The sequence below is a fragment of the Oncorhynchus mykiss genome, chromosome 29 (genome assembly GCF_057628025.1).
Source record: "Oncorhynchus mykiss isolate SJ-2025 chromosome 29, ASM5762802v1, whole genome shotgun sequence".
Classification (NCBI taxonomy): Eukaryota; Metazoa; Chordata; class Actinopteri; order Salmoniformes; family Salmonidae; genus Oncorhynchus; species Oncorhynchus mykiss.
In genome coordinates this window covers 44367063-44387088 of record NC_143050.1, presented here as the reverse complement: position 1 = coordinate 44387088, position 20026 = coordinate 44367063, and the positions used below count along the sequence as shown (strand labels likewise).

The 20026-nt window shown below is 42.2% G+C and overlaps 1 protein-coding gene across 2 annotated transcripts in view; it reads right to left on the bottom strand.

Moving 5' to 3' along the window:
* The window catches only part of LOC110509497 (volume-regulated anion channel subunit LRRC8A), a 79417-nt gene that overhangs the window by 33375 nt on the left and 26016 nt on the right, over positions 1-20026 (bottom strand). The window contains exon 3 of one of the 2 annotated variants that reach the window (XM_021590392.3): positions 4350-5943. The exons of the other annotated variant lie outside the window; for it this stretch is intronic. Coding sequence (XP_021446067.2) covers positions 5668-5943 — 276 coding nt within the window. The 3' untranslated portion in view covers positions 4350-5667. Of the gene's footprint in view, positions 1-4349; positions 5944-20026 lie in introns of those variants that run through there. 2 annotated transcript variants of the gene reach the window in all.

The window sequence follows — 20026 nt, the reverse complement described above, 5'->3', positions numbered from 1 at the left end:
TGTGTTATAGCTAGAGGTCGACCGATTATGATTTCTCAACGTCGATACCGAGACCTATTATTGTAGGACAAAAAACAGCCGATACCGATTAATCGGCCGATTTTTAGAATGTATATACAGTATATCACAGAAGTGAGTACACCCCTCACATTTTTGTAAATATTTGAGTATATCTTTTCATGTGACAATACTGAAGAAATGACACGTTGCTACAATGTAAAGTAGTGAGTGTACAGCTTGTATAACAGTGTAAATTTGCTGTCCCCTCAAAATAACTCAACACACAGCCATTCATGTCTAAACCGAAGGCAACAAAAGTGAGTACATGTCCAAATTGGGCCCAAAGTGTTAATATTTTGTGTGGCCACCATCATTTTCCAGCATTGCCTTAACCCTCTTGGTATGGAGTTTACCAGAGCTTCACAGGTTGCCACTGGAGTCCTCTTCCACTCCTCCACGACATCACGGAGCTGGTGGATATTAGAGACCTTGCACTCCTCCACCTTCCGTTTGAGGATGCCCCACAGATGCTCAATAGGGTTTAGGTCTGGAGACATGCTTGGCCAGTCCATCACCTTTACCCTCAGCTTCTTTAGCAAGGCAGTGGTTGTCTTGGAGGTGTGTTTGGGGTCGTTATCACGTTGGAATACTGCCCTGCAGCCCAGTCTCCAAAGGGAGGGGATCATGCTCTGCTTCAATATGTCACAGTACATGTTGGCATTCATGGTTCCCTCAATGAACTGTAGCTCCCCAGTGCTGGCAGCACTCATGCACCCCCATGCTTGACTGTAGGCAAGACACACTTGTCTTTGTACTCCTCACCTGGTTGCCGCCACACATGCTTGACACCATCTGAACCAAATAAGTTTATCTTGGTCTCATCAGACCACAGGACATGGTTCCAGTAATTCATGTCCTTAGTCTGCTTGTCTTCAGCAAACTGTTTGCGGGCTTTCTTGTGCATCATCTTTAGAAGAGGCTTCCTTCTGGGACAACAGCCACCAATTTGATGCAGTGTACGGCGTATGGTCTGAGCACTGACAGGCTGACCCCCCACCCCTTCAACCTCTGCAGCAATGCTGGCAGCACTCATACGTCTATTTCCCAAAGACAACCTCTGGATATGACGCTGAGCACGTGCACTCAACTTCTTTGGTCGACCATGGCGAGGCCTGTTCTGAGTGGAACCTGTCCAGTTAAACCGCTGTATGGTCTTGGCCACCGTGCTGCAGCTCAGTTTCAGGGTCTTGGCAATCTTCTTATAGCCCAGGCCATCTTTACGTAGAGCAACAATTCTTTTTTTCAGATCCTCAGAGAGTTCTTTGCCATGAGGTGCCATGTTGAACTTCCAGTGACCAGTCAGTATGAGGGAGTGTGAGAGCGATGACACCAAATTTAACACACCTGCTCCCCATTCACACCTGAGACCTTGTAACACTAACGAGTCACATGACACCGGGGAGGGAAAATGGCTAATTGGGCCCAATTTGGACATTTTCACTTAGGGGTGTACTCACTTTTGTGGCCAGCGGTTTAGACATTAATGGCTGTGTGTTGAGTTATTTTGAGGGGACAGCAAATTTACACTGTTAAACAAGCTGTACACTCACTACTTTACATTGTAGCAGAGTGTCATTTCTTCAGTGTTGTCACATGAAAAGATTTACTCAAATATTTACAAAAATGTGAGGGGTGTACTCACTTTTGTGATATACTGTATATATACACATTTTTGTAATAATGACAATTGCAACAATACTGAATTAACACTTTTATTTTAACTTATTATAATACATATGGGCTTTTGGATGAGTGTTCTAATGTGATTCCACAGGTTGGTGGTATTTTTTGATTTAGCCGTTGCTGACCTCATGCTTACATCTTTATCACAAATAAGACACCTTGCTTTCCCTGGTGCCAATTCCATGTAATAGTCCCACACTGGTGCTCTGCTTTTCTCTGCCATCTGTAAAACACACACACAGCTCTGAAGTGACAATGATACTGAAGAGTCTGCTTAGGAGACAAATACTCTCAACTGTTTGAATAAAAATAGAGTTTAATTTACCTGTGATGAATGTTGAAAACAAAAACTATAATTTCTATATGCAGGAAATCCTATTTTAATAATGGACATGGTAAGAATTGACTACCAAAGTGCGAGTCATAATTCCCATGACACCTTCTAGCAAAATCTGAAAAGCGTTTCCTTCATTCATTTATTCCATAGGATATTTTTAGATTCACTTAAAATCAGGTCTGTGTTTCGTGTAGGCTTACACCACCTTGCCAATTTTATAACTGTGTAGATATCCATAGGACAAGGTAACTCTGATCAATATTGGCTAAATATAAGCGAAGATTAATTTTTTTGTAGAGTGGATTTATGAAAATATGTTGACAAACGTTACCTTATCCTAGTGAGATTTACACGGGTATCAAAATGCCGAGGCGGTTTAAGCACAAAACACAGACCTGATTTGAAGTAGATCAAGACATTCTCTATGCAAGACATGAATGGTAAAATAACGAAGGAACCCCTTTCAAGTTCATCCGCAAGTTATTACAGGAATTATAACACGGCAACTATTTCTCTCTAAACCATATACCTTTGACTATTACGAGCCTGCTGCTGCCTACCACCCCTCAGTCAGACTGCTCTATCAAATATCAAATACGAGCATTAGGTCAAATCCGGAAACGATCACCTCGAAAACAAAACGTTCTGTTCCGTAATTTATTTAAAGGGTGGCATCCACGAATCTAAATATTCCTGTTACAACCTTCAATGTTATGCCATAATTACGTAAAATTCTGGCAAATTAGTTCGCAAAGAGCCAGGCGGCATATACCCTGACTCTGTGTGCAATGAATGCAAGAGAAGTGACACAATTTCACCTGGTTAATATTGCCTGCTAACCTGGATTTCTTTTAGCTAAATATGCAGGTTTAAAAATATATACTTCTGTGTATTGATTTTAAGAAAGGCATTGATGTTTATGGTTAAGTACACATTGGAGCAACGACAGTCGTTGATTGATTGTTTTTTATAAGATAAGTTTAATGCTAGCTAGCAATTTACCTTGGCTTACTGCTTTCGCGTAACAGGCAGCCTCCTTGTGAGGCAGGTGATTAGAGAGTTGGACTAGTTAACTGTAAGGTTGCAAGATTGGATCCCCCGAGCTGACAAGGTACAAATCTGTCGTTCTGCCTCGTTCCTAGGCCGTCATTGAAAATAAGAATGTGTTATTAACTGACATGCCTAGTTAAATAAAGATGAAATAAAGGAGTAAAAAAAATAAAAAAACATCTGCAAAATCGGCGATTTTCGATTGTTATGAAAACTTGAAATCGGCCCTAATTAATCGGCCATTCCGATTAATCGGTTGACCTCTAGTCCCAGCATCATCAGACTGAGATTGTTGTCATTGCAGGCAATCTCAACGCTGTGCGTTACAGGGAAGACATCCTCCTCCCTGAGCAAAGAGCTCAGATCTCAATCCTATTGAGCACGTCTGGGACCTGTTGGATCGGAGGGTGAGGGCTAGGGCCATTCCCCCCAGAAATGTCCGAGAACTTGCAGGTGCCTTGATGGAAGAGTGGGGTAACATCTCACAGCAAGAACTGGCAAATCTGGTGCAGTCCATGAGGAGGAGATGCACTGCAGTACTTAATACAGCTGCTGGCCACACCAGATACTGACTGTTAATTTTGATTTTAACCCCCCCTTTTTTCAGGGACACATTATTCAATTTCTGTTAGTCACATGTCTGTGGAACTTGTTCAGTTTATGTCTCAGTTGTTGAATCTTATGTTCATACAAATATTTACACATGTTAAGTTTGCTGAAAATAAACACAGTTGAGTGAGAGGATGTTTCTTTTTTTTGCTGAGTTTACTATAGAATTCCATGCATTCCTATAGAGGACTGCTCCTACTGGGGAGTGCCAATATGACCTTCCGGTGGCCTCTCAATGGCCAATACATAGCATCAGCAATTGAGGGTTTATATATATCATTGGTCTCAACCAATTATTTATATACACACTTGATTACTAATTGGGGATGCTGTGTTGAAACCACCACGCCTCCATCTTGGTACACCTTAATGCATACTTTTAAATTATATTATTTGGGCTAAACATACAAATGCATTTTTAGCATCAGCAATCCAGGGTTTATATACATCATTGGTCTCGACCAGTGAGCCTTTGCTCTGGGATCTCTTGCTCCTTTTGATGGACTCCTACTCTGTGAGCGTTGCTCCATTCATTTAAATCTGGGCCCTAGCCTTTACTAACAAATGCAAAACTGCTAAATTTTCAGAACAGAGCTAGATTCAAAACACCTAGCAGGAAAAGTTTTATTCGGTAAGTAACATTGCGAGAAAAGGGAAATGACATATGTAGTTTATACATAAAATGAAAATTATTGTGTGAACAAAGATTAATTAATCTCCCTTTCCTCCAAAGTTAGGCTTTCCTCTCCTAATATAACTTGGGACAGTTGGTGAGAAAAATAAAACCATCAATGCCTGTGCTCGAAACAGTTTTACAACAGCTATACATTTGTCTGCATATTTAGCAAAATCATGAACATTATGGTTTTAATCAAAGACAATGTGGGACGTACAGCACAGCACCCAAAAGGTAAGGCCATATTAGTAACAAGAGTTGCCTGGCTGGTCTTGAAGGAATCAGCTGAGGTGGAAATTGCCCTCCAAATTATGTTGTTTACTCCAAGTCCAATCGATAAAAATGTCTCTTCTTCGATATCCCGGCAGAATATATTGCACTAACATGTACTGTATGAGCCAATGCCGTATCCATGGACACTGTTTTGGAGTGCAAACATCTGGATAATTTTCATTAGGGCACAGTATCAAACGTTTCAAAACATTTAGCAACAGGAAACAAAAATATGTGTTTCTTATTGATAGTCACTCTGTTTCAGACCATTTTCTTCCATTTGGTGGCTAATGAACAGGGCCCTGCTTTGGATGTATTGCCATCGAGATGTGTTCCCTTAAGCCAGTCGGATCCTGTGTCCTCTCACTGCCGTTTGGATAAACACATTCTGCTGGTATTGGTGGACTGTATACTTTAAAGTGAAAATGATGGAAAACAGAGCACACACACATTGCTTGGTAGGCTACATGAGCCTTCCACTCCCATACAGCGTCTTTTCCATGTTGACCACTGGCTTTCTAGCAGTGGATCAGTTAGGCAGAAGATACTATATTTCTGAGTTCTAGGAGTGTGTGTGTGTTTTTATTTTTACCACATGGGGGAACCGTGGGGGTACTGCTTAGCTTTATAACCCATTGTCCCTTTGTGGTCTCTGTCTATACGGAGACGACTCAGTACTAAAAAAGGGCCTCGATCTCAGAGAGGTTTCTGTCTGGTTTGTCTGTTAAAGAGCATCTTGTGAACCTAAACAAACTAATTAAACCAGTAAAGCCAAGACACCAACCAACCATCCTTCTCTAAACGTACGTCCAGAAATATTGACACCTCTCACCCCTTTCTCCTTCCCGATACCAATGGAGGCTGGTGGAGGGAGAAATTGGAGGTTGGCTGCTGATTTAAAATGACATCATCCTCCACTGCCAAATACCCCTTCTCTCTCCCGCTTTCCTCCTCTCCTTAGGCTCTCTGGAGTCTCTCCTCAGACCGGCTCTTTGTCGGCCCTCCACAGCTGCTCTTTGACCTCGGGGGGCAGGGTGTTAAAGAGGTCCTCCTCCACCACTAGACCACACCTCTTCAGCAGCCTGCACTCTCCCAGCTCCACGGGCAGGCACTCCAGACGGTTCCCCCGCAGCTCCAGCTGGGTCAGGCCAGTCAGCTCGCCAAAGCGCGAGGGCAGAGTCTGCAGGCAGTTGTTGCCCAGGTTAAGGGTGCGCAGCTTCTTGCACTGGAACAGATCCGGCGGGAGGGACTCGATCTGACAGGGACAAGGAGGGAGAACAGAGAGAGGATGAATGTTGAAAAATAGGAGAAAGGTTCTTGTATTTGTTAACTTCTCCCCAGTGCATAGTTAACAGCTATATTTGTAATAGCAGACTTGGAAAAAGAGGCGAGAGAAATCCGTGCACTGTTCCCGCCGTAGTTACCCAATCAAAAACCAGTCACACACCAGCCCATAGAACTTTAAACCAATCAGAAACAAATCAAAACAATCTGCCCTAAAGCAAAGACTGGCATGATACCCTAGCCAAGAATCTAGAGTAAATTATTTAGGTAGAGGTACAGACATACCGTGCATTCGGAAAGTATTCAGACCCCTTGACTTTATCCAAATTTTGTAACATTACAGCCTTATTCTAAAATGGATTCAATTGTTTTTTCCCCCCTTATCAATCTACACACAACACCCCATAATGACACATCAATAATTTTTTTGAAACATTCTTTGCAAATTTTTAAGAAAGTTAACTGAAATCACTTTGTTGAAGCACCTTTGGCATCGATTACAGCCTTGAGTCTTCTTGTGTATGACTCTACAAGATTGGCACATATATTTGGGGAGTTACTCCCATTCTTCTCTGCAGATCCTCTCAATCTGTCAGGTTGGATGGGGAGCATCGCTGCACAGCTATTTTCAGGTCTCTCAAGAGATCAAGGACATTCAGAGACTTGTCTTGAAACCACTCTTGCGTTGTCTTGGCTGTGTGCTTAGGGTCGTTGTCCTGTTGGAAGGTGAACCTTCACCCCAGTCTTAGGTCCTGAGCACTCTGTAGCAGGATTTCATCAAGGATCTCTGTACTTTGCTCTGTTAATCTTTCCCTTGATCCTGACTAGTCTCTCAGTCCCTACCGCTGAAAAACATCCCCACAGCATGATGCTGCCACCACCATGCTTCACCGTAGGGATGATGCCAGGTTTCCTCCAGACGTGACGTTTGGCATTCAGGCCAATCTTGGTTTCATCAGACCAGAGAATCCTGTTTCTCATATCCTTCAGGTGAATTTTTGCAAACTCCAAGCGGGCTGTCATGTACCTTTTACTGAGGAGTGGCCTCCATCTGGCCACTCTACCATAAAGGCCTGATTGGTGGAGTGCTACAGAGATGGTTGTCCTTCTGGAAGGTTCTCCCATATCCACAGAGGAACTCTGGAGCTCTGTCAGAGTGACCATCAGGTTCTTGCTCACCTCCCTGACCAAGGCCCTTCTCCCCCGATTGCTTGGTTTGGCTGGGCGGCCAGCTTTAGGAAGATTCTTGGTGGTTCCAAAGTTCTTCCATTTCAGAATGATGGAGGCCACCCTGTTCTTGGGGACCTTCAATGCGACATTTCTTAGTACCCTTCCCCAGATCTGCGCCTCAACACAATGCTGTCTCGGAGCTCTACGGATAATTCCGTTGACCTCATGGCTTGGTTTTTGCTCTGATATGCACTGTCAACTGTGTCAACTTATATAGAGTGGTGTGTGCCTTTCCAAATCATGTCCAATCAATTGAATTTACCACAGGTGGACTCCAATCAAGTTGGAGAAACATTTCAAAGATGATAAATGGAAACAGGATGCACCTGAGCTACATTTCAAGTCTCATAGCAAAGGGTCTGAGTAGTTCTGTAAATAAGCTCTGTTTTGATTTTTTTAATGCATTTGCAAAAAAATCTGTTTTTGCTTTGTCATTATGGGATAGTGTGTAGATTGATGAGGAAAAATTACTTTAATCCATTTTAGATTAAGACTAACATAAAATGTGGAAAAAGTCAAGGGGTCTGAATACTTTCTGAATGCACTGTACACGTACATATTCCATAATAGCTTATGCATCATGCCCACACTAACACCTGTTATTATTGGCTGCCATTTGTTGGGACAACAGCACAATGAGTGCATCCTATATAGATTATGTTAATTTAAGACAATTACGATCAGAGTAAGCCGATTTACGAGCCTAAAAATAGCCTTAACAAATTACAAATGCGTTTCTTCATGCGCTGAATATGTGAGATGGCTGGGGCTACTTTGGCATTGTTCTTCGAGCAAAAAACTCAAATGTAGCACATTGGTGTCCAGCTGCAAGCATTGGATCCTCGTTAGGGCCCACCTGGGAACGACGTTTTGCAAATTACACAACTCATTTAAGTCAATAATGTGCAAATTGCAAAGAGAAGACTCCGGAGAGGATGGTAAAAACGGAACACATCAGAACGGGGCTAATTTGGGATGCATAACACTCTGTTCCAGGACTATTTTCAGTGTGGACAAAGGAGTGCAGCAAAGGGTGTTTAATAGTTTTCCAACTTCATTGGGAGGAATGATGTTTGAAATTCTTTTGACATTTTTATCACGTTTTTTAAAATCATGATGAAAATGTCATTTTTTTAGACCTATACATACATGCCTTCTGTAAAACCATATGACCTGTGAACGTGATAAAGACAACATATTGGTGCCATTATACTACTTATACTGTGCTTTAAAATATGAAGTATGTCTTGAATCTAAAATATAATTTTCACATTCATTAATTAAACTAACCTTTTGAATTTGTTTATTTTAAGACACTTTGTTTGGAACAATATACTCCACAAGTACATCACATTTCCAGAGTGGGCTCTCTGCTAATTCTGAAGGTATGTAAAATTATATGAGCACCACCACCACAGTGAATGGAACAATGGATTCAAAGGGAACTCCCTCTGCTGGTGACTTGCTAAATGTGCAATCCTAAATGTGGTCTCATATTGGTTAACCTCCCAAGGTCGATGTCTGCACCCCCACAGAAATCAAATAAGCAAAATAAAAAACATCCCATACAAATCAAACAGTTTTAGCTAGAGATGTTTTTTGTTGTTGCATTGGATGCGTCCTAATTCTAGAATACCCACATACCTCACAAGACATGTCTGAAGGTCCCCCGGTACAAAAAAAAAATTGATGGAATATATATATATATATATATATATATATATATATATATATATATATATATATATATATATATATATATATAAATAAAACTCAGCAAAAAAAGAAACGTCCCCTCACTGTAAACTGTGTTAATTTTCAGCAAACTTAACGTGTAAATATTTGAATGAACATAAGATTCTACAACTGAGACATAACCTGAACAAGTTCCACAGACATGTCACTAACATAAATGGAATAATGTCCCTGAACAAAGGGGGGAGGGAAGGGGTCAAAATCAAAAGTAACAGTCAGTATCTAGTGTGGCCACCAGCTGCATTAAATACTGCAGTGCATCTCCTCCTCATGGACTGCACCAGATTTGCCAGTTCTTCCCCCAAGGCACCTGCAAATTCCCAGAAATTTCTGGCGGGAATGGTCCTAGCCCTCACCTTCCGATCCAAATAGGTACCAGACGTGCTCAATGAGATTGAGATTCGGGCTCTTCTCTGGCCATGGCAGAACACTGACATTCCTGTCTTGCAGGAAATCACGCACAGAACGAGCAGTATGGCTGGTGGCATTGTCATGCTGGACGGTCATGTCAGGATGAGCCTGCAGGAAGTGTACCACATGAGGGAGGATGTCTTCCCTGTAATGAACAGCATTGAGATTGCCTGCAATGACAATAAGCTCAGTCCGATGATGGTGGGACACCGCCCCAGACCATGACGGTCCCTCCACCTCCAAATCGATCCTACTCCAGAGTACAGGCCTCGGTGTAACGCTCATTCCTTCGAGATATACACACACACACATACATATACATATATATATATATATATATATACATATATATATATATATACATACAGTATTTGATACACTGCCGATTTTGCAGGTTTTCCTACCTACAAAGCATGTAGAGGTTTGTAATTTTTATCATAGGTACACTTCAACCGTGAGAGACGGAATCTAAAACAAAAATCCAGAAAATCACATTGTATGATTTTTAAGTAATTCATTTGCATTTTATTGCATGACATAAGTATTTGATCACCTACCAACCAGTAAGAGTTCCGCAAGATCTCACCTCGTGGGGCATCAATGATCATGAGGAAGGTGAGGGATCAGTCCAGAACTACACGGCAGGACCTGGTCAATGACCTGAAGAGAACTGGGACCGCCGTCATGGATTCAAATCCTGCAGCGCACGCAAGGTCCCCCTGCTCAAACCAGCACATGTCCAGGCCCGTCTGAAGATTGCCAATGGCCATCTGGATGATCCAGAGGAGGAATGGGAGAAGGTCATGTGGTCTGATGAGACAAAATATAGAGCGTTTTGGTCTAAACTCTACTCGCCGTGTTTGGAGGAAGAAGAGTACAACCCCAAGAACACCATCCCAACCGTGAAGCATGGAGGTGGAAACATAATTCTTTGGGGATGCTTTTCTGCAAAGAGGACAGGACGATTGCACCGTAGAGGGGAGGATGGATGGGGCCATGTATCGCGAGATCTTGGCCAACAACCTCCTTCCCTCACTAAGAGCATTGAAGATGGGTCGTGGCTGGGTCTTCCAGCATGACAACGACCCCAAACACACAGCCAGGGCAACTAAGGAGTGGCTACGTAAGAAGCATCTCAAGGTCCTGCAGTGGCCTAGCCAGTCTCCAGACCTGAACCCAATAGAAAATCTTTGGAAGGAGCTGAAAGTCCGTATTGCCCAGCGACAGCCCCGAAACCTCAAGGATCTGGAGAAGGTCTGTATGGAGGAGTGAGCCAAAATCCCTGCTGCAGTGTGTGCAAACCTGGTCAAGAACTACAGGAAACGTATGATCTCTGTAATTGCAACCAAAGGTTTCTGTTCCAAATATTAAGTTCTGCTTTTCTGATATATCAAATACTTATGTCATGCAATAAAATGCAAATCAATTACTTAAAAATCATACAATGTGATTTTCTGGATTTTGTTTTAGATTCCGTCTCTCACAGTTGAAGTGTACCTATGATAAAACAAATTACAGACCTCTACATGCTTTGTAAGTAGGAAAACCTGCAAAATCGGCAGTGTGTTAAATACTTGTTCTCCCCACTGTATATAGATATTCATGACTCGTTTCAGGAAACTAGGCGTATGTCACATGTCACTACTTCACAGGAGCATTTGAAGAATTTTTTTTAATCAAAATGCGTTTTTTGGCAGAAATGCTTTTTGGAACATGTGAACGTTCATGTGCCCTAAAAAAAGTTGTATTCCTTCCATAAATATTAATAAAATTGTTAAAAATGACGAGCTTAGTTGGTTTAGCCATGGAAAAAATGAGGAACCTTCCCACTAGCCATGATTAGCTGAGAATGTATGGGCTGGACATGCCGGGAGTTGTTTGGATTGGTCTGCCATGTAGCCCGCTTCTGTCTATAAAGTGAGCGGTTCAGTATGTGATGACAGTCCTTTCTACGGCGCCGTTTTTGAAAGACATAACGTTAACCACCGAGAACTACAAAAGTTTTGCTACTTTTCTCAACGTTGTCCTGAATTTAGTAGGTGCTACCGACAGATCAGTAGACAAAGTGATGTGTGACTTGACGGAGTGACTGGCCAGCTTTGTGTCAAAACAAGATGAAGCTACAAACAAAACGAAGTTAAATGGTTCAAGTCTGCCGTGAAGCGTTCATCCACGTATACAGATAAGAGTCTAGCTACATTTTCAAGATAAGTTTCTAATTTTGTCAGAAAGTCATTTTTATTGCAAGTTAATGCATACTGTTAGCTTGCTAGCTAATGTTACCTGTATGATCTGTGTAGTAATATTATTAAAATCCATTTGCATTGCTAGTTATAGGATAATGTTAGCTAGTTAACATTGAACCTAGTTCGTTAGCTACCTACATATTCATACTCTTGCTAAGACACTTTGTATTGGTAGTAGTATAAGTTGGGGTTATGCCGGTTCATTGTTTAGCTAGCTAGTTACATGTCTAAACAAAAAAAGACTCCACTTTGGCCAGATTATTACATGTCCCATCAATTTAGACAAGTGTGTCGGGTAAGCGTCATCTAATAACGATAACATTTTTATAAAATATTTTTAATCTGGACACTTTGTTTTTGATATTGCTCCTATGCAAGTATTATCCCTGTACCGTTTACACCTTCTGTATGGGGCAGTATTTTCGTTTTTGGCAAAAAAAAACGTACCCATTTGAAACTGCCTATTTCTCAGCCCCAGAAACTAGAATATGCATATAATTGTCAGATTAGAATAGAAAACACTCTAACGTTTCCAAAACTGTCAAAATATTGTCTGTGAGTATAACAGAACTGATATTGCAGGCGAAAGCCTGAGGAAAATCCAATCATATTTTGAAACCTCTGTGTTCCTATGCATGCCTATCCTCCATTTAAAACTTCTTATGGAGGTGGTCCCTGCACAGGGACAGCTCAGCGGAAATTTCAGAGCGCCACCTATAGTACTTGAGTAAAGTACTCGATAAAACTCAAACTTTCATAAAAATACACATGCAAGGTACTGAATTAAAGCTACACTCGTTGTGAATCTAGCCACCAAGTCAGATTTGTAAAATGCTTTTCGGCGAAAGCATGAGAAGCTATTATCTGATAGCATGCACCCCCCAAAATACCAGCACGACACGTAAACAACAGATTTTGCGGTAGCCGGCGCTACCCAAAACGCAGAAATAAAATATAAAACATTCATTACCTTGGACGAGCTTCTTTGTTGGCACTCCTATATGTCCCATAAACATCACAATTGGGTCTTTTTCCCGATTAAATCCATCATTGTATACCCAAAATGTCATTTGCTGAAGACCAGTCTGATGCTGAGAAAAGTCCATTTACAAGACGCAACGTCACTTTTAAAATTACACTATCGCCTATAAACTTTTACAAATCACTTCAAACAACTTTTCTAAACCAACTTTAGGTATAAATAAACGTTAATTATGTATCAAATTGATCACAGGGCGATCTGTATTCGATAGCAGCAAGTCTGGAAATCATCGTCCATTTTTTCAGTTTCACAACATACTGTGGTGCGCCTCAAGAAAGGAGGGGTCTATTCGTGTTGTAACCAAGGATAAATTAATATGAAAATGACAGCAATGGCGACATCGTGTGGAAGCTGTAGGCGTTTACAGGGGATCCACATTTATTTTAGGTCGCCTTTAACAATACATTGAATGGCAGACTAATATTTTTTGTTTTGTTTTTGGTAAACAGTTTTACCAGGGATTTTTACTCCTAAACACATTCTGTTATAGCCACAGACCCGATTTAACCAGTTTTAGAAACTTCAGAGTGTTTTCTATCCACACATACTTATATGCATATACTATATTCCTGGCATGAGTAGCAGGACTTTGAAATGTTGCGCGATTTTTAACAAAAAGCTGCGAAAATTCGCATCATCCATAACAGGTTTTAAAGGGATATCAACCATTCATTTTTTCTATGGCTTCCCTAAGGTGTCAACAGTCTTTAGACATCGTTTCAGGCTTTAAGTGGATAGGTGGGGGCTCTCAGAGTGAGTTTTGTGCAACTGAGTAAAGCGGCCATTGTTTCTCCCGCTGTTATTGAAAAAGCTACACACTTGGTGGATATATTATCGAATATATATTTTAAAAACAACATGAGGATTGATTATAAAAAACGTTTGACATGTTTCTGTGGACATTATGGATATTATTTGGAATATACGTCTGCGTTGTCGTGACCGCTCTTTCTTGTGGATTTCTGAACATAACGCGACAAACAAACGGCTGTATTTTGGGTATAAAAATAATCTTTATGGAACAAAAGGAACATTTGTTGTGTAACTGGGAGTCTCGTGAATGAAAACATCCAAAGATCAAAGGTAAACCATTTTTTTGATTGCTTTTCTGATTTTCGTGACCTAGCTACTTATTGCTTAGTGTACATAATGTTATGCTAGCGCTAATCTTACACAAACGCTTGGATTGCTTTCGCTGTAAAGCATCATTTCAAAATCTGAGACGACAGGTGGATTAACAAAAGGCTAAGCTGTGTTTCACTATATTTCACTTGTGATTTCATGAATATGAATATTTTTTAGTAATATTATTTGACTGTGGCGCTATGCTATTCAGCGGTTGCTGATGACAATTATCCCGGTATTTTTATTTATTTTTTTTATTTTACCTTTATTTAACCAGGTAGGCAAGTTGAGAACAAGTTCTCATTTACAATTGCGACCTGGCCAAGATAAAGCAAAGCAGTTCGACACATACAACAACACAGAGTTACACATGGAGTAAAACAAACATACAGTCAATAATAAAGTATAAACAAGTCTATATACAATGTGAGCAAATGAGGTGAGAAGGGAGGTAAAGGCAAAAAAAGGCCTTGGTGGCAAGGTAAATACAATATAGCAAGTAAAACACTGGAATGGTAGTTTTGCAATGGAAGAATGTGCAAAGTAGAAATAAAAATAATGGGGTGCAAAGGAGCAAAATAAATAAATAAATTAAATACAGTTGGGAAAGAGGTAGTTGATAGGGCTAAAATTATATGTGGGCTATGTACAGGTGCAGTAATCTGTGAGCTGCTCTGACAGTTGGTGCTTAAAGCTAGTGAGGGAGATAAGTGTTTCCAGTTTCAGAGATTTTTGTAGTTCGTTCCAGTCATTGGCAGCAGAGAACTGGAAAGAGAGGCGGCCAAAGAAAGAATTGGTTTTGGGGGTGACTAGAGAGATATACCTGCTGGAGCGTGTGCTACAGGTGGGAGATGCTATGGTGACCAGCGAGCTGAGATAAGGGGGGACTTTACCTAGCAGGGTCTTGTAGATGACATGGAGCCAGTGGGTTTGGCGACGAGTATGAAGCGAGGGCCAGCCAACGAGAGCGTACAGGTCGCAATGGTGGGTAGTGTATGGGGCTTTGGTGACAAAACGGATTGCACTGTGATAGACTGCATCCAGTTTGTTGAGTAGGGTATTGGAGGCTATTTTGTAAATTACATCGCCAAAGTCAAGGTTTGGTAGGATGGTCAGTTTTACAAGGGTATGTTTGGCAGCATGAGTGAAGGATGCTTTGTTGCGAAATAGGAAGCCAATTCTAGATTTAACTTTGGATTGGAGATGTTTGATATGGGTCTGGAAGGAGAGTTTACAGTCTAACCAGACACCTAAGTATTTGTAGTTGTCCACGTATTCTAAGTCAGAGCCGTCCAGAGTAGTGATGTTGGACAGGCGGGTAGGTGCAGGTAGTGATCGGTTGAAGAGCATGCATTTAGTTTTACTTGTATTTAAGAGCAGTTGGAGGCCACGGAAGGAGAGTTGTATGGCATTGAAGCTTGCCTGGAGGGTTGTTAACACAGTGTCCAAAGAAGGGCCGGAAGTATACAGAATGGTGTCGTCTGCGTAGAGGTGGATCAGAGACTCACCAGCAGCAAGAGCGACCTCATTGATGTATACAGAGAAGAGAGTCGGTCCAAGAATTGAACCCTGTGGCACCCCCATAGAGACTGCCAGAGGTCCGGACAACAGACCCTCAGATTTGACACACTGAACTCTATCAGAGAAGTAGTTGGTGAACCAGGCGAGGCAATCATTTGAGAAACCAAGGCTGTTGAGTCTGCCGATGAGGATGTGGTGATTGACAGAGTCGAAAGCCTTGGCCAGATCAATGAATACGGCTGCACAGTAATGTTTCTTATCGATGGCGGTTAAGATATCGTTTAGGACCTTGAGCGTGGCTGAGGTGCACCCATGACCAGCTCTGAAACCAGATTGCATAGCAGAGAAGGTATGGTGAGATTCAAAATGGTCGGTAATCTGTTTGTTGACTTGGCTTTCGAAGACCTTAGAAAGGCATGGTAGGATAGATATAGGTCTGTAGCAGTTTGGGTCAAGAGTGTCCCCCCCTTTGAAGAGGGGGATGACCGCAGCTGCTTTCCAATCTTTGGGAATCTCAGACGACACGAAAGAGAGGTTGAACAGGCTAGTAATAGGGGTGGCAACAATTTCGGCAGATAATTTTAGAAAGAAAGGGTCCAGATTGTCTAGCCCGGCTGATTTGTAGGGGTCCAGATTTTGCAGCTCTTTCAGAACATCAGCTGAATGGATTTGGGAGAAGGAGAAATGGGGAAGGCTTGGGCGAGTTGCTGTTGGGGGTGCAGTGCTGTTGACAGGGGTAGGAGTAGCCAGGTGGAAAGCATGGCCAGCAGTAGAAAAATGCTTATTGAAATTTTCAATTATGGTGGATTTATCAGTGGTGACAGTGTTTCCTATCTTCAGTGCAGTGGGCAGCTGGGAGGAGGTGTTCTTATTCTCCATGGACTTTACAGTGTCCCAGAACTTTTTTGAGTTAGTGTTGCAAGAAGCAAATTTCTGCTTGAAAAAGCTAGCCTTGGCTTTTCTAACTGCCTGTGTATAATGGTTTCTAGCTTCCCTGAACAGCTGCATATCACGGGGGCTGTTCGATGCTAATGCAGAACGCCATAGGACGTTTTTGTGTTGATTAAGGGCAGTCAGGTCTGGGGAGAACCAAGGGCTATATCTGTTCCTGGTTCTAAATTTCTTGAATGGGGCATGTTTATTTAAGATGGTTAGGAAGGCATTTTAAAAAAAATATCCAGGCATCCTCTACTGACGGGATGAGGTCAATATCCTTCCAGGATACCCCGGCCAGGTCGATTAGAAAGGCCTGCTCGCTGAAGTGTTTCAGGGAGCGTTTTACAGTGATGAGAGGAGGTCGTTTGACCGCTGACCCATTACGGATGCAGGCAATGAGGCAGTGATCGCTGAGATCTTGGTTGAAGACAGCAGAGGTGTATTTAGAGGGGAAGTTGGTTAGGATGATATCTATGAGGGTGCCCGTGTTTAAGGCTTTGGGGAGGTACCTGGTAGGTTCATTGATAATTTGTGTGAGATTGAGGGCATCAAGTTTAGATTGTAGGATGGCTGGGGTGTTAAGCATGTTCCAGTTTAGGTCGCCTAGCAGCACGAGCTCTGAAGATAGATGGGGGGCAATCAGTTCACATATGGTGTCCAGAGCACAGCTGGGGGCAGAGGGTGGTCTATAGCAGGCGGCAACGGTGAGAGACTTGTTTTTAGAAAGGTGGATTTTTAAAAGTAGAAGTTCAAATTGTTTGGGTACAGACCTGGATAGTAGGACAGAACTCTGCAGGCTATCTTTGCAGTAAATTGCAACACCGCCCCCTTTGGCAGTTCTATCTTGTCTGAAAATGTTGTAGTTTGGAATTAAAATGTCTGAATTTTTGGTGGTCTTCCTAAGCCAGGATTCAGACACAGCTAGAACATCCGGGTTGGCAGAGTGTGCTAAAGCAGTGAATAGAACAAACTTAGGGAGGAGGCTTCTAATGTTAACATGCATGAAACCAAGGCTATTACGGTTACAGAAGTCGTCAAAAGAGAGCGCCTGGGGAATAGGAGTGGAGCTAGGCACTGCAGGGCCTGGATTCACCTCTACATCGCCAGAGGAACACAGGAGGAGCAGAACAAGGGCGCGACTAAAAGCAACAAGAATTGGTCGTCTAGAACGTCTGGAACAGAGAGTAAAAGGAGGTCTCTGGGGGCGACAAAATAGCATCAAGGTATAATGTACAGACAAAGGTAAGGTAGGATGTGAATACAGTGGAGGTAAACCCAGGTATTGAGTGATGAAGAGAGAGACACTGTCTCTAGAAACATCATTGAAACCAGGAGATGTCATTGCATGTGTGGGTGGTGGAACCAATAGGCTGGACAAGGTACAGTGAGCAGGACTAGAGGCTCTACAGTGAAACAAGCCAACAAACACCAACCAGAACAGCAATGGACAAGACATATTGACATTAAGGAGAGGCATGCCTAGTCGAGTGATCAAAAGGGTCCAGTGAGTGGAGAGGTTGGTTTAGGGTCACGGCGATTTAGACAGCTAGCCAAGCCAACCGGTAGCAAGCTAGCATAGGATGGAGTCTGTTGTTAGCCACCTCTTGCGTTCGGTCAGTAGATCAGTGGGGTTCCGTGTGGTAGAGGGGATTAATCCAAGTCACACAACAACAAAAATAAGAACAATAGATATAGTTATAGAGGCCCGAGAAGAAAACATAATAATTCAAATAAATAAATTGTCCGATTGTCTATTCAGATAGCAGCCGGAAAGACAGCTAACGGTTAGCGGGCCGCAGATGGGCGTTCCGGTAACGTCGCGACAGAGGAGCCAGCCGGATCTCCTTCAGGTAGATAACGTCGGCAGTCCGGTTGTGAAGGCCCGGTGGGGCTCCGCGTAGGCAGTGAAACGGGTCCGGATAGGTGACTGCAGCCCAGGAGTGAATGATGGAACTCAGGCGTGATTGACGGAGCTGGCTAGCACCGGAACAATCGATGTTTGCTCCGGAATCGACGAAAGCCGACTGTCACACGGATAGCAGCTAGCTAGCTGTGAGATCCGGGTATGAATGTCCAGAGAGCAGTTGAAATCCAGGGACATGGAGAGAAAAATTGGTCCGGTATGTTCCGTTCCGAGCCGCGCTGCGCCGTACAAAACTGGCGATAGATTTTCGAACTAAAGGACAGCGGTTGACCACAAACCGTGGTTAGCTTCTGATTAGCTTCTGGGCTAGCTCCTGGCTAGCTTCTGGCTAGTTTCTGGCCAGCCTCCTGGAGTTTCTGGCTAGCTTCCTGAAGGATTGCAGATCTGAGGTAAATAATACTTTTTTATAAATATAAATTGGTGAGGCTGGTTGCAGGAGAGTGTTTAGAAGATGAGTTGATGGAAAATAAAAATAAAATGTATGTGAAAAAAGTTGTAAATATATATATATACAGGACACGACAAGACGAGGACAAAAGACGTCTGAACTGCTATGCGATCTTGGTTGAAAAAAGAAGCGTAGTAGGTAGGTAGCGTCAAGAAGTTTTCAGAGGGTGTGAACGATGCTGATGTAGACAAAGATGAGCTCTCCAGTAGGTGTACCAAAACATTCAAGGGCCATTTTAGTTATAGCCTAATGTTAGCTAGTCAACATGGAACCTAGTTTGTTACACTCTGAAAAGTGGGGTTATAAGTTTATCAACTTTAAATGCCGAATTACTTTCCCACTGTTCCTCCACGCTCCCGAATGGCACAGCGGTCTAAAGCACTGCATCTCAGTGCAAGAGGCAGTCCCTGGTTCAAATCCAGGTTGTATCATATCATGTTGTTCTGCCCCTGGTTAAATAAAAAATAAAAATCTGCTTAACAAGGCTGAGATGCATCTAATAGGACACACTGTTCAAAGAATGACACTGTTTTAGAGGAGCTTGACTAGTGAACTATTTATAGTCCTAAAAACGAATTCACTAGACATTTTGACTTCATATTGGCTTGAAAATGCTTACATTTTCAGTTACTAAAAAAATAAAGTACAGTACCAATATAGTGAAAATCACCCCAGAGACAAGTGCTCTTTATCTGCAGCCAGAAGTATTTTATTTATGAATTTTTTGCTTTACAAAACAGACAGATAATAACAGCAAACAATACACTGAGAATACCCCCCACCCCTCAACTGGAGACAAATCAATACATTAAAAAACAACAAAACATAACATTGCTCTTAAGGAATTGGCACCTTGCTTCAATGATATTTGACACACTGCACAGTATAAGGACTATGCTCGGCATTAAAAATAATCACTGTGGATCAGGGTTGGTTGCAGGTTGCATGTTGTTTCCCATCATCACTTGAAAGATACGTGATAAAGGGCTGCCATATCTTAACAAATGTATTAGATCTGCCAGAGATATCATGTCGTATCGTTTCTATGTGTAGCAAGCTGGTGACTTCAGCTAACCAGGTTTTAAAAACAGGTACAGTCTCCTTATTCCAAAGGCTCAAAATGTTTCTTTTTGCAATAACCCTGCCATATTGTAACGTTTTTTGTTCCCAGTGGGTTAAAGCCGTTAGGTGCTGTAACCTGCCTAAAACAGCAGTATCCGGGGCTGGTATGAGGTTACAGCTGTAATACTCCTGAGAAACACTTAGAAATATCCTGCCAGAATGTGTGCAGTTTGGGGCATGACCAGAAGAGGTAACCCAGGGTACCTCTGCAGATTTGCACTGAGGGCATATCGGAGAGACCGAGGGGTAGAACGAGTGTAATTTGGTACAGGAATAGTGTAGTCTGTGAATCAC